The 15,013-nt window shown below is 36.7% G+C and overlaps 1 protein-coding gene across 1 annotated transcript; it reads right to left on the reverse strand.

Annotated features, from left to right (window-relative positions):
- Positions 1 to 497: 497 nt before the first annotated feature.
- LOC311590776 (vomeronasal type-2 receptor 116-like) lies at positions 498 to 13,615 on the reverse strand (the record flags this gene model as incomplete). The annotated part of the gene is made up of 6 exons (XM_084770037.1): positions 498 to 1,402; positions 3,943 to 4,066; positions 6,679 to 6,891; positions 8,237 to 9,049; positions 9,338 to 9,500; positions 13,455 to 13,615. The coding sequence occupies 6 exons, from the start codon at positions 13,613 to 13,615 to the stop codon at positions 498 to 500; spliced, it is 2,379 nt and encodes a 792-aa protein (XP_084626163.1).
- Positions 13,616 to 15,013: the final 1,398 nt, after the last annotated feature.

Here is a 15,013-nt window from a genome sequence, read left to right on the forward strand (position 1 = left end):
GAGTCTTGTGGATCAGTGGGAAGAAGGAGAAATGGACTTGAGGTGACAGGAACTCCACAAAAAGACCAAAAGTGCCAGCTAACCACAGCACAGAGAGTCTTGCTGAGACTGAGGAAACAACAAAGGACAATGAATGAACTGGATATATGCCAACTACACATATGTAGGTGACGGACAGATCAGGATTCATGTAGCTCCTCTAGGAAGAAGTACAGGGGCTGTTACTGATATGGATTGTGATGCCAGAGTTTTGAACACTTTCTCCTTGTGGGACTATCTTTCCAGGACCCAGAGGAAGAGAACAGGCTCAGTCCTGATGCAACTGGGTGAGCTCAGTGCATGGGAAGGTGGTCTCCACTAATCTGAGGCATAAGGGAGAGGGGATGGAGAAAGGGAGGAAGGGTAGGACTGGAAGGAGAGGAAGGATAGAATCTACAATCACAATAAAAGTTGGATAAATAATTTAACTTAACACAAAATATTCATGATATATGACCTTACGAATATGATTTCTCCCTGATCTTTTGAAGAGAATTTTTATCAGGCCTTAATAAAATGATGTAGCACTTGGGAACAAAGATGCATCCCAGCATGCCTGCACTGGAAGACAAAATGGAAAAAATCTCCACAGCCACCATGACCTTGCCCTTGGTGCTATGGTAGACAGGGAGGAAAGTGATCCACATAGTGCAAAACACTAGCATGCTGAATGTCAAAAACTTGGCTTCATTGAATGTGTCAGGCAGGTTCCTGGCCAAGAAAGCCACAGTGAAGCTTCCCAGGGCCAGGCAGCCTAAGTATCCTAGGACACAGTAAAATGCTATAACAGAACCCTTGTGGCAGACAATAATAATCTGGCCATGCTCAGAGTGTGCATCAGTATTAACAGAGGGAGGAGAAGCTCCTAGCCAGATTGAACAGAGAATAATTTGGATGAGTGTACAGAGAGGAATGATGTAGTTAAGAGTTCCTGAAACCAGAATGTACCTCATCCTTCTTGCAGGAGCTGTGACTTTGAAAGCCAGAACCACTGTGATGGTTTTGGCCAACACACTGGAAATAGCCACAGTGAATACAATTCCAAATGTGATTTGCTGCAGGATGCAGGAGACTGAGTTTGGATGGCCAATGAAGAGCAAGGAGCAGAGGAAACAGAACATGAGTGACATGAGTAAGATGTAGCTGAGAGCACGGTTATTGGCCTTCACAATGGCTGTGTCATTGTGCTTCAAAAATACTCCAAGAACCAGAGCTGTGAGGGCAGAGAAGCCCAAGGCCATTAAGGCCAGAGCCATCCCTAAGGGGTCTTCATAGCTAAGAAAGATCACAGCTTTGTGGATGCAGTGATTCTGCTCTGTGTTGGCATACTGGTCCTCTGGACACTTCACACAAAGATCCATGTCTGAATGAGAAAGGACAGATTCATTAGTACAGCTTCAGCAGTTTATGGACAAGACATTTCAGTCAGTCTCTTGAAGATGGTTTGCAATACCTACATTTTATTGCTGATTATATAATTGAAGGACATTGCTGTACAGCAAAGCTTATATTTCTTAATTCTTATCTTCTCTGAGAACAAAACCGAATCATCATTTGTCTATTTACCTGTGTTAATGAGAACATTTACCATATTTTCATAAAGCACAGAATTCTTACATTATTTGGAATGCTGTCATGAGATGACTTATCTGGTAAATTCATAAAATCAAAAATTAACCACAGAATGGTTGAGTGTGTTTTAAAACCAGCAACCCCATACATTCATTGCCTCATAAGTTCATTGACTGTTTAATTAATGCTGTCTTCAAGGGAGATGGAGACTGTCTTCTACTTGGGCAAGACCTGTCATAGCTTTTCCTGTTCCAATTGACCAACCTGAACTTATTGATATAAAAGGAATAGTAAAAGAAATTATCAGGGTTATGGGTGTGTGTATGTGTATGTGTGTATGTGTGTGTGTGTGTGTGTGTGTTTCCATATGAAAAAAACAGGTGATCTCATAAATTTGGAAATAATTTGATTTAATGGGAGAAATAGCAATGTGAGTGTGAGAAGTAAAATTTATGTAAATGTAGTATTAATTATTGAAAATGTAAAAATAATTAATATGTCCTTATTTATGTTGTCACCTGGCTCTGTAAAGAACTCTTCAATCTAGTTTATGAAAGGCATTAGGTGTCTAGTGAAGATCGATACCTCTACAAACTGAGCACTCCAAAGCCCTACATCTTGATCCCATCTTCATGGGAAACATCCTGCACATTCCTACTTCCCTAATTCCAATCTGTATGACACACAGACTATGACTATATGCTGGGATAAAATGTATATTGATAAACATCAAGAACAAAATGAAATAAGTACCATTAAGCAAGAGTTGTGGCTCAGATTTTGTGTGTGTGTGTGTGTGTGTGTGTGTGTGTGTGTGTGTGTGTGTGTGTAGAACAAAATACCTCATTCAAAATATGCTTTTCCCAAATAGGATCCTCAGGAAACTTGATAGCAATTGTGTCGATTCAATTGATAATTCAGAGATTTATGGTGTGCTTCCAGATTTAAAAATCTTTTTATGGAAAACAATAGATTTCTGGACAACTATAATTGGTTAATTTGCTTGAAAAGCTAGAAAGTTGACTTAACAATGAAGAGAATGTTCTGCTCCTTCATTAAACCTGTGTTCACTTCCAGAACCCATGTGAGGTGTTTAACAACTGTCTGCAACTATAACCATAGCTTTCTTAGTTGCCTCTCATCTGCATTTGCTCTTGACAACATATACCCTCCCAACTCACACATAACACTAATAAAGAAATAATATAATTTTTGTAGTTATTTATGTAACTACCCCTAATTATTGTTATTTTTATGTTTAAGACAATTTTATTACAGTCTGTTTAATACTTTTGCAGTATATTGGAATGCATAAATGTCAGAAGCCATTTTCTAGGAATCCTTTGACTCCTCTTGCTAGAAGAAGAGTCCTGGGGATGAAGTACAGTCATCATTCTTAGTGGCAAAAGAGTTAAATGTTGAGCCATCTCACTGTCCAGAAGTATGTTTTTAAAACTTCCATTTCCTTACAGAGTATGAAGGCAAAGGGTGAGAAAAACTATTCATTGGCCATTTTCATTTAGCCAAGCATAAACATGAAATCATTTGATTAAAGGGGCTCTGTAGGTGGCAATAAAACTTTAATATTTGTGACTAATTGTTTTCAATACAAAACCACTCTAATTTATTATTTCATGAAATTATCAATTGGGTGCTGTATATAAAATATTTTTATAAGACCCTTTATATTTTGTAGATTATGTGTCAACACTTATGCCTACTTTACTAGAAACAAATGACCTCAGACACTTGAAAATGGGCTTCTAGATATTATATGAATTCTCTCTCTTACATATCAGTTTCTGATAATTTTATAGGTACAATTTTTTTTACCTCTATGCTAATTTTCCTAAGGATACAGATATAGTTTCCCCACCCTATTACCCAGTCCAGGTAATCTTTTGCCCTATATGTTCTGCACGGTGCTATGAACATACATGGTGTGCATAGACATATGTAGGGAGACATACATATGTTCAAAAAGAATATGTGCATATTTGAAAGATTAATGACTGGAATGTTTCCTACATGTAGTTATAGAAATTAATCACGAGGAAAGATCTTGTGTACAATTGCTTACACCGCAGTTTGATTATGAAAATTGTTTCTTTGAGAAAATGTCATATGACATAAATTTTCAATGGATCAAAATGTAGGTCTAGGAATAAGGTGTTATTAATCTTTCTACTCCTACAAAGACTAACAGAGGAAATTGTATATTTTATTTTTGCAGTTGCTTTTTAGACTCCCTCAGCATTTTTTTTTGTGTGTGTGTGTGTGTGTGGAGAGGATTACCATTGTGAAGGCCTTACCACAGCAGCGCACACTCACTTGTTCCATTAGAAATTTCATTTCCTGGGCAGTAGATACAAATAAAGCAGCAGGCTGACATTCCCTCCTGCCTGAATTGTCTGAATCCAGGACCACAATCAGCACTGCATACAGAGGGTAGCATCTGAGAAAGTAATATACATGCAAATATCAGGAGTTTTATCTACTTCTGCCATAACTATATTGTATTAGCATAATAATATATCAATAAGATTTTTTATACACAGAAACTGAGGGACCATATTTGACTTAGCACTTTGTATAATGCCAAACATATGAATCTATTTATTCAAATGGATGAAAAGTTGAGATTATTACCAAATCTTAGCAATCCAAGAAAAGAGAACTTTTAGTTTACTTTGTGCAAACAGGACAGAAATTGTAACCTGGTTTTCTAGTTAATTTTCATTGAGCTGACACAAAGAACAGTAAAATGACAGGATTAGGGGAATCTTAATTTAGGAGGCTCTCTAAAAGTCTAGCCTCTTTTCATGTCTGTGAGGCATTTTATTAATCGGTATGCATTGGAGGCATGCCTAGTTTACTATTGAAAATACTGTCCCAGGTGTACATCCCCATGAAAAACTGTACCTACCAGGATAGTGGGTAAGAGGGGAGGACATCCTATTGAGACTTTAGGTGTGGGAAGCCTGGGCGAAAAAGGAAATAGAAGGATCCAACGGGTCCTGGAAAACTACAGGCGAGTCTGGGCCCTGGGGTCCTCCACAAACTATGGCAACAGCCAAGGAAAAAACAGGCAGTAAACCTCCAACCCCTACCCAGACTAGCTGATGGACAGAACATTACCACTGTTGAGTGGAGAAGGAGATCTAACTTTCACACAAACTCTGGTGCCCCATATTTGAACATGTCCCTTGAATGGAGATACCTGGTGGCACTCAGAGGAAAGATAATAAGTCACCAAGGAGAGACTTGATACCCTATGAGCATATACAGGGGGAGGAGGTCCCCCTCAGACACAGACATAGGGGAGAGGAGTACAAGGGAAGTGGGAGGAAGGGAGGAATGGGAGGATACAGGGATGGGCTAACAACAGAGATGTAATATGAATAAATTAATTTTTAAAAAATTAAAATTAAAAAAAAAGAAAGAAAATACTGTCCCTAGGCAAGTATGCATGAGAAATCAAATAGAGCAAGCCAGGAAGCAATGCTCCTTCAGGGTCTACGCTCTACTTTCAGTCTCCAAATTCCTTCCTTATTTTCCATTGACTGTAATCAATGAGCCAAATCATTCATTTTTCCTCATTATGACATGGTCAATGCTTAATCACAGCAATGGTTTAACAAGTTATGAGTAAAAGCAAATCTGAAACAGGTGAACTATCTACTCAATCTCAGACAACAAACATATCCTCCAATAAACTAAGACTGAAAATATTACAAACTGAGTGTAATGATAGTGAGAATGTGTGAAAATATGGACACTGGTGTATTGCTAGTGACAAAGTGCTGAGTTGATGTGTAGGAAGCTAGAATTTGAATTGTTTCCTGAAATGAGAAGATTTTACAGAGCCTGTGAGTACTGGGAGAACCTGAGTACAACTTAGTTTGTGTAAAGTTAATTGAATGATTTCTTAAGTTAAAAGGAAAATATATTTGCATTAGACTGAACCTGATGATGGGACTGTATATGCTGCATCAGAAATTTGCTGATTCTTACAGGCTCACTTTGAATCCTTAATTCAGTATTAAAGTCTATGTGAAAACCACACTGTCGCTCATGCACAGTGTAATCTCATATTCTCCCCAGACACAGTTAACTACAACTCTTCCTGTGGAAGAGAAAAGGGTCTCACTATGTAGCACTGGGATACCTCAACTCACTATGTAGAACAGGGAACATTTCCTTCTCTCTTTTTGCATATATTTTTGTGAGGACCACAATTAGCCATGCTAAATTCAGCCTGTCAGAAATTCTGTGCTTAGGCTGCAGGCTGTGACTTTTGAGTTGTTGACCCTTGCTCAAGGAGGTCTTGTGTTCTAGTCTATCTTTGGATTATCTAACTTTGCAAGAAATAAGGAAGTCCTTACAGGGAACTACCCAGAGGATTAAGCAAGTTCTTACAGGGAGCTATTCAGGAGATTGTGTTCTTGCCTGGGGGCTAGGGAAAGTGGGATCCTGTTGACCTTGCTATATAAAGTCTTACTCCTCAGCATTAAAAAGAGTCTTGAACAGAAATTTCTCTCTACCTCATTTTCAATCCCTACTCCCTCTTTCAAGTGAACCCTGCTTCGATTCATTCCATGGGCCAGGACATATTTTAACATTTATTTTGGTACTTGGTAAGATTTTAATGACAATTTTGAAGAAGAGTGGAGACAGTGCATATTGCTGTTCAAATTCTGGTCAATTTGTTAAGGCTCTACATCATCTTTTTCAAAGGTTCTCTATAAGTGAGAAAAACACCATAGAGTAATAAGAATGGTACCTCAAGATTATTGCTTATTTTATAGAGATAATATCTTTGAATCCTAAAACATTGTTTTATATTCATATTAAAAACAAACGGGTTCTAATAAAATAAAAAACTGTACACATTGCATGATTAAATTCATTAAGGAATTAATAATAATGTCACATCAAAATAGCAAAAAAAAAAAAAAACCCACGATATAGGAGGCTAAAAATAGGTTTCTTATGTCACAGTTTATTTCATTTCACTAAGTTACAAGAAAGCATAAATGCAAATTAGTACAGTTATGACAAACTTACCTGTCTACTTCCTGAGGCCCACTCTAGCATGTCTTCAGAAAAATGGAGCTGTTGTCCATGTGGAAAATAGGGGCTAAACTTTCCTATCTTCACCTTAATTCCAACACCGTGTGGGGAATTCCTAATGTGATAGATGTCACACTCTTTCTGGTTCATATTCACTTTGTCACCAACAGGATTAGTGAAGTGGCTGTTTCTCAGCAAGGAGTGCATCTGAAAGACAGGAAGAATTCTACACTCAATATACCCTTCCTTGATGTGAGAAAACATATTCTGATTTCATCTGAAAGACAATTTGTTAAAGGTATCTGGATCGAAATCTCAATGAGAGTGAAGGGATATATCTACTTCTCATATCATTTGCTGAATTTAATTATCTTAAAGGAACCTAAAAAACAAAAGCTTAGACATACATGGATGCATCAATGCTGTACCACACAAATATGTGCATACAAAGACCTACATCCATACATAGATGCACACATAATATATCAACACACATTTACTTACACACACACATCAAAATAATGACAGAACAGAGATATGAACATATGGACACAAACACACACACATGTACAGAAATGCACTATATATATATATATATATATATATATATATATATATATATATATATAGGCACACACATGCATGCACAGACATATAAACACAAAAAGACACAATGTAATACAAACACCTACACAAATATATTGACTCATAAACAGATTCATATTCACAACATTCAAAGATGGACACACACACACAGCAACACAGATATACATATGTGCAATCGAGTACACAGAAACACAAAACATAGAGTGAGGAACATGCAGACACATGCACTGACATATACCCTCACAAAATACACAAAGACAAAAACAAACAGGCACTGACATACTGTCCAATTTATGTTAACTTTTCCAGACAGACACACAGAGTCAGTTGGCCAGAAACACAGACATGCATGCACATACACACACATATATATGTGGGTATATACCTGTGTGTGTATATATCTATATATATTTGTGTGTATGTTTGTGTGTACAAATGTACAGTGAGAAACATACATTCAAGCACATGAACATACATGTATGTACTGAACTGATTCACAGCATTATTCTCTGTATAATTACACTCAGCCTGTGAGGAAGGTCCTCAGAGACTGAAGTTTAGACAGAATCAATTGTTAAAACTTGAGAAATGCATCCTAGTACTTATTACCTCAAATTTTACAGTTAATGAAAAAAACACTCATCTTCTCATCATTTATAGCCTTAAGGAGGAAGTTCCAATTATGTCTACAGTATTACAAAAGGTGTGATTATATGGAGGTGCTCTATTACAAATTCACTGATTTTCATTAATAGTGTCTTCCATTCAGTGCCTTTATATTGGAGATATATACAAATCTCTAGATTTACTTTGTCAAGATCTAACAGTTTAGAATCAAAGTTTTTTGGGGGGAATATTTCCTAATCCATTTCCACTCAATTGGGACATCTGAGAGATTCCTAAAACTGTATTATTTACACAATAATTATCCAAGAAGAAACACTACCTTCAAGCACTGATAATCTGGTTCTTTCCCCTTGTCAATTAGATGATTGTTTACCAGGTGAGGAAACATATCAGGAATGACATGGGCCACAAAATACACAGCATTGTATATTTCATAATTGCTATCACTAAAGGCCATGTCAAAAGTCTGTGCCATTAGCCATTCCGATAAGGCATTGGATGAGCAGTTCTTCATTGTCTTACAGTTGGATGCTGAGACTTCACAGTGAAAATCCATCCACTCCTGGCTTGCCAGATATTTATCTGAGTATTTGAGAGGGTTCATTGTCTGCACAAATTTTTTAAAACCAGAAATCTTACCATGATAATGTGCAAAAGCAAGAATCCCATGGAAGGATTCAAGTGTGGAGTCTCCCTTTCCTGTAGTAACATCCCACTGAGACGTGGTGATCCATATTCTCTGTATCCCTTCAGATTCCCAACTTCTAAAACTCAAAGCTAGAGTACTGTCTGAGTTGCCATAAATGATAACAACATTTGTGGACGATGTCACGATTTGCTTGTAATACACTTCAGCTCTTGACATGTATAACTGCATATTGACAGGGATTACACTCATGAAGGCAAAGCAGATTGTATTTTTTTCCATCTCTCTTCTCAAATATGAGAGAAATTGGATGCCCTGATCATTGTCTGAGATGGCTAGACCGACCCAGTTCCAGCTGAAGTAAAGTAAGAAGGAGACCATGGCCAAGGCGAGTGATGTATCCTCATGGGCCATCTGATGCAGGCAGGGGAATTGTACATGGTCATTCAGGAGAGGATGAAAAGTGCCATAAGTAAGGTGAAGTACCTAGGCCACAGGGAGCAGCATGAGGCAGGATGCATTCCTAACAACTTGTAAACATATTCCTATCCATAATAGTTCTATAAATCCCCCTTACCTGTTACTTCTCTCCTTATCTCCATTTCATACAAATGAATATAGGATCCTCATCAAGTCTCTGAATGAAACTATTTAACTGCATACATTGAAAAAAGACCAGTAAGACCAGTCTCCTACTTCCACCCTTCTTAACACCTTGTTAATGCCACCAACAGAGACACAATTTCATTAATTTTCACCACACAGACATCTCACCTTATCATATTTGAAGCTGGAAAAAAATGTGTGAAATATCGCAGATGTTTCCCAGTTAGGTCCTGTAAGCACTATTATACCTTCTACCTCATGGCCACAGTCATAATTAGGAAAACTATTATGAGTTTCTTCAAAAAAATGAAGGACATCATATATTTTTGACCTGCTTAGACATTGTGGTAAATTAAATATTAAAGACGTATTTGGTAGAAGATCAGGGTTTCTATTGATTTCATCCATTGAGAAAGCCAAGGCCATACCAAACTTTTGCTTTTCATCTTCTGTTCTATAAAAGGGTAAAATATTTATTATAGATAAAGGTCTACACAGGATCATTTGAAATCAATACAATGGCTATGCAGTGCTTGATTAAATTGTCTGCACCTCTAAGTTTCAAGAAACATCAGAATCTGGAATCTTGGAAAAACTATACATGTTTATGTGAGTTCTTCTCACCAATATAAGCATTTTCCAGAGAAAGCATTATCCATGTGTGGTTGTTGAGTGCTTCTTCAGAAGGTTAAGATAAGGGAACACTTTGTTCAAACTTCAAATCTGATCATGTATTCACTTTTTAATTATTCAGAAATGTCAAAGATACACATGATGTGTGACCCCCTGAGTTTCTCATATTTCCTCATGAAATTAACTGAACTGGCTGTGGTAGTGAATGAATGACTGATGAATGAATGGACAGAGTGTTTCTCCGGCCACATTTGGCTCCTGTACTAAAAATTGATTATAATTGGTGGCCATATATTAAACATATTCCCGCACATCCATCTTCATATTTTTTCTTAATCCTGTAGATTATTTTTAAAGGCAGAACATTTTTTAATAACTTTGCACATCAGAGATGCGTTTTTAAAAAGATGTATGTTTGACTTTAAATTAATCAATCCCCATCTCAGAAAACTCAGTATCCAACAGTACAATATCTTGGTATAACTCATGGACACTTGCTCAACTATAATCATATCAGCTTTATTCGTAACAGCCAGAGTCCATAAAAACTATATATGGATAAAGATATAGATATAGACTTAGACATAGATATAGATATACGATGGATATATATATATATCCATCAAATAAGGAATGGATAATGAAAGTGTGCTACATTGATACACTGATATACTACTTAGATATTAAATCCAAGAAAACCACAAAATTTACAGTTTAGTAGTTGTAACTAGAAAAGATCATCCTGAGTGGTAATCCGGCCATGAAAGACACACATGGTATGTACTAATTTAGCCATATCATACAGGATAAACTTATTAGAGTTCACAGACCCAAAGAAAATAAGTAAGAAGGAGGAGCCAAGAGAGAGTGCTTAATTCTCACTCAGAAGCAGAAATGGAATAAACAGCCAAAAATGTTGAAGATAGGGTTCAAGCTAGGAGAGGGAGGACAGAGAGAAATGAAGGAGGATGTCAGACTTGGGGCAGCTGTTGCAGGAGGGCAGAGGGCCTCAAGGGAAGGGAGAAACTGGGTGTACACATCTGTCTGTCAAGATGGAGAACTAAGACAGGATAGGTTCTGGGATAATATGGAAGGTGACTCTAGCTGTGATTCCTAGTAGAAGGTCATGGGACATAGAGGACATCCTCTAACTAGATTGAACTCCGAGTTGAGGGAGGAGGACAGGAATCTACACACAATAACTTTGATGTAAATTTTCCCCCCTACAAGACATGCAGTGATAAATATGGAGCAGAGAATGAGGGAATGTCCATCCAATGCCGAGTCAAAACTGAGACACAGCCATCAATGAATCAAAACTGATGCTGATAATCACAGCTAAATGTTGGCCAAAGTGTTGGGAGTCTTGTGGAAAAGCAAGGGAGGATAAGGATAGAAGGACCAAGGAGTGACATGAGCTCCACAAGAAAAACAAAAGTGTCAAATCATGAGGGAAACAAAATGTCTTGTGGAGACTGACTCACCAACCAAGAGCTATGAATAGACTGGACCTAGGAACCATAAACAGATGTAGCAAATGGGCTGCTCAGGATTCATGTAAGTTCCCTAGTATGGGTACTCTGGGCTGCATCTGACCTGAACTCTGTTGCCTCTTTTCTAGCTCTTTCCCCTGGTGGGGCTTCATTGTCAGGCCACACGGGAAGAGGACACATTTAGTCCTGATGTGATTGATTAGTTGGAATGGGTTGGTAGTGCAGCTTCCTTCTCTGAAGAACAGAGATTGATATAAAGTGGAAGGGGGGAGAATGGGACCAAGAGAAGAGGAGGTAGAAGGCTATGATTGGAGGTAAAATAAATGAATAAATATATTAATTAAAAGGATGTATGCGTGTATGAATCCCTGTGAAAAAACATTAGCAATGCTCATTTATGCCATAGTAATGTAACTGATCCCATGGCTTTGAATGAGGTTTTGTTCTAGCCTACATCTTCAAATGCACAGGAATAAACCTTCTCCATACATGCATGCACAGATTAAGTGTAGGCGCAAATATCCCAGGATCATAAACTTACTTTATTTCTAAAAAAGCATATGTGATTCACATTTGACAGATAGTGCATTTTCTGTTATCAAAAGCATATTTTGACCATACTTCCAGTTACACTATCAGAACACTAGCATCCGACTGAGAATTAAATACATCTGAAAATTATGGAAACATTTCTTTGTACAAACATTACATGTTTGTAAGATAGAATATAAAGAGTAAGGCATATGATAAATCTTTCTGATATCCTTTTAATAAAGATGAGCAAAAATTAATTTGGAATATAAGATCTTTTTGTTTCTCTTTATGGGAGGAATAATCTCTCCTGACTTTTCCTAGTAATTTTATATCATCTGAAGAACAAACATCAGACACAACCCCTCATTCTTAATGATTCATTCAGATTTAAATATAATTAGTTTTCCACTTAGAAATTGTTCCTTTGTGGTATCATTGTCTACAAAGTAGCCCATTTTAAAATAACCTTTATTACCACACAGTAAACTGATATTGAAAATTTCAATGGCACACAATATGATTTTGAGACTAGAATTTGTGTGACTCAAATACTAAATCATGCATGCAAAACATAAGAAACACCAGTTACTTCACCTGTCAGAGTAGACTAGTAGCATAAAGTGCTGTGCTTGAAAAGAACTAACAGAAACCCATAAATCCAAAATGTGTACAGTAACCACATGGCAAAATATGCAATTGTACTCAGTAAATTAATGAAAGAGAAACATAAGTGGCAAGTGTGATAAAAGTGTCAGAAAATAAGCAACTTAGACATAAAAAGAAGACATAATTTTTAAATAAATAAGAGATGAGCTGCTGGGAAACTCCTCTAATCCAGTTTTCAGCCACTGTCAACTAGACATGCTACAAATACAATTCAGTCTACTGACAAGGAAAATAAATTGTCACCACTATTAGTGATAGCCTCACTTTTCAAGCATAAAATATACAGTCTAAGCATTCCTTCTTTATGTTAAAGAGAGAGTATGAACTGGGATTTGTAATACATAAAAGTCAGTGGTTGCATATGTATACAAGTTATGACGGAGATATAAGGGGTAGTTTAAGTTCACATTAGACAGAAATGCTACTTACATTCTTGATGCATGTTCAGAAGTCATAGTGTTACCACATCCAGAGAATTTCAGAGAGTAACTGAACATCTGTGTGAAAGCTCTCTGTACCTAGGTGTAGTTTAAACATTAGAGGCCCCAGCACATGTACTGGTAGCTACACACTGACAGAAAAGTTCTCTGTACCTTCTCAGATTAAAGTTTATTGAAATAGTATGGAATAAAATTTTTTATAATAAAGCACTGAGTATTGTGCTTTGGAAACTGTCAACAGGAGGGCTAATACTGGGCATCACGGTAAAGATTCCTGTGTTCACTCAGTGTCTAGCCTTGAAATCAGGAGGCTAACTGGAAGAAACATAAAATACTTTGTGGGCCAAGTTAATGTCATAAAATAGCATTGAGTTTATAACAGAATTCAGAGTTGTTTAATGGTGAATACATTGGAAGAACAAGACAGAGCATTCAAAGCATTGTTCTCTGTCTCATCTTCATACCTCTCCTGAAATACGTGTGAGGAAATCTACATGAAAAAAATACAAATGCACTTACAGCATATTCAGAATGTTGCTAAAATCGTCTTTCTTCACTGGCCCTTGCACTGTGTCTAGAGAGATGACACAAGCTGTCATAAAGTTTCCATCCTCTTTTTCATTCTGCCTCAGTCTCCAGAAGCACCTGGAAGGAATAGAACTGGCCACGAGAACAGCCATGTTCAGAAACAAGTAAAACAAAGTCAAAGTGAACATCTTGGTCCTACTGTAAACCTCTGTATTATGGATTGTGAAGGGTCATGCATATCATCCTATCAGATGGGCACCCATGTGTTCCTACTTTCTTTTATATTTCTGGACAATGGAAAGTCTACTTGCACATTCATGTTTTGTTTTCTCCCCAAGGGCCTTCCTCATACTGGGAGGAATCTTCCCTGGGGCTTGTCATCTGAGGTCCACAGTCCATATGATAAACATGGTTGATAAATATATATCACAATAGTTCTGTCTCTGGTTCCATGACATCATTCATGTTTGAGGCAGTAAGATCCCTAAACAGAGGCCCTTTTATGAAAATTTAGTCTCAGAGTTATATTAAAAATATGTTTGTGTGAATACCACTAAACTATGTCACTAGATGTTTTTTAGATGATTCACAGTGAAACATAAGTTATTGATTCAGGAGTGACACACTGTAGAGTCTTGCTGTATCCAAAAATCATCCACTGACTCACAAAATGGCAGATAATTTGCATGTTAAATATTGATTTTTAAATGTTAAACAAGATCTAGAGAGAATTCCAGATGTTTTTGTATCGTTCTCACGGATCAATAACCTTTGGTGACCCATTTCTTGAATTTCATCTTTGATTTTCAACATTGAATTTGGTCTTTTATATTCAAGTAAGGCCTATAAGGAATTCTTATGCTGAGTATCTTCAAAGTGAATAAGAATTGGGAAACAATCATGGATTTCATTGTAAACTCTTCCTATAGATTTTCCTGTTTATTTGAATAATATTCTTGGTTATACTCTAAAATCTGCATTGCCAGTGTGATGATATTTTCTTCCCATCGGCGTCACTCGATACTCCATCCTTAATTCCTCTAGGCCTTGGCAGTTCTGAAATGATACTTGTCCTACTTTATTTGTGTAAAAATGCATATGACACACATGCATGCCAACCAACACTTATACACATAGACTATTGAAACTATAGTCTATGAAATCTCTGAATTTCCCAAATTTTACTGTGTATCTTAACATGATGACTACAATTGCTGAGAGTGATATTATTTTTCCAGGTTGAGCACAACCCCATTATTTATAGGGAGACCACCATGTGTTTTTCATCTGAATTCAAATAAGTGTAGAAAAATATGGACCCAGTAATTGTATTTGTTTAGTTTTATTTTTGATTTTTTATTTCATACATTTATGAATTAAATAGAAGCATATTTTATGCATCTATATAAGCATTTATATTATTTAATTAAAAATAACATGTATATTTAAGATATAAGATATTTTATTAGTCTTTCAAAATTCTAAGAATGCACTGCAAATAGCAAAAATTACTACATACATATGAAGGTAAAATCAAACAAATTTGGATG

This window comes from Acomys minous (genome assembly GCF_964271855.1).
Source record: "Acomys minous genome assembly, chromosome: 20".
Taxonomy (NCBI): domain Eukaryota; kingdom Metazoa; phylum Chordata; class Mammalia; order Rodentia; family Muridae; genus Acomys; species Acomys minous.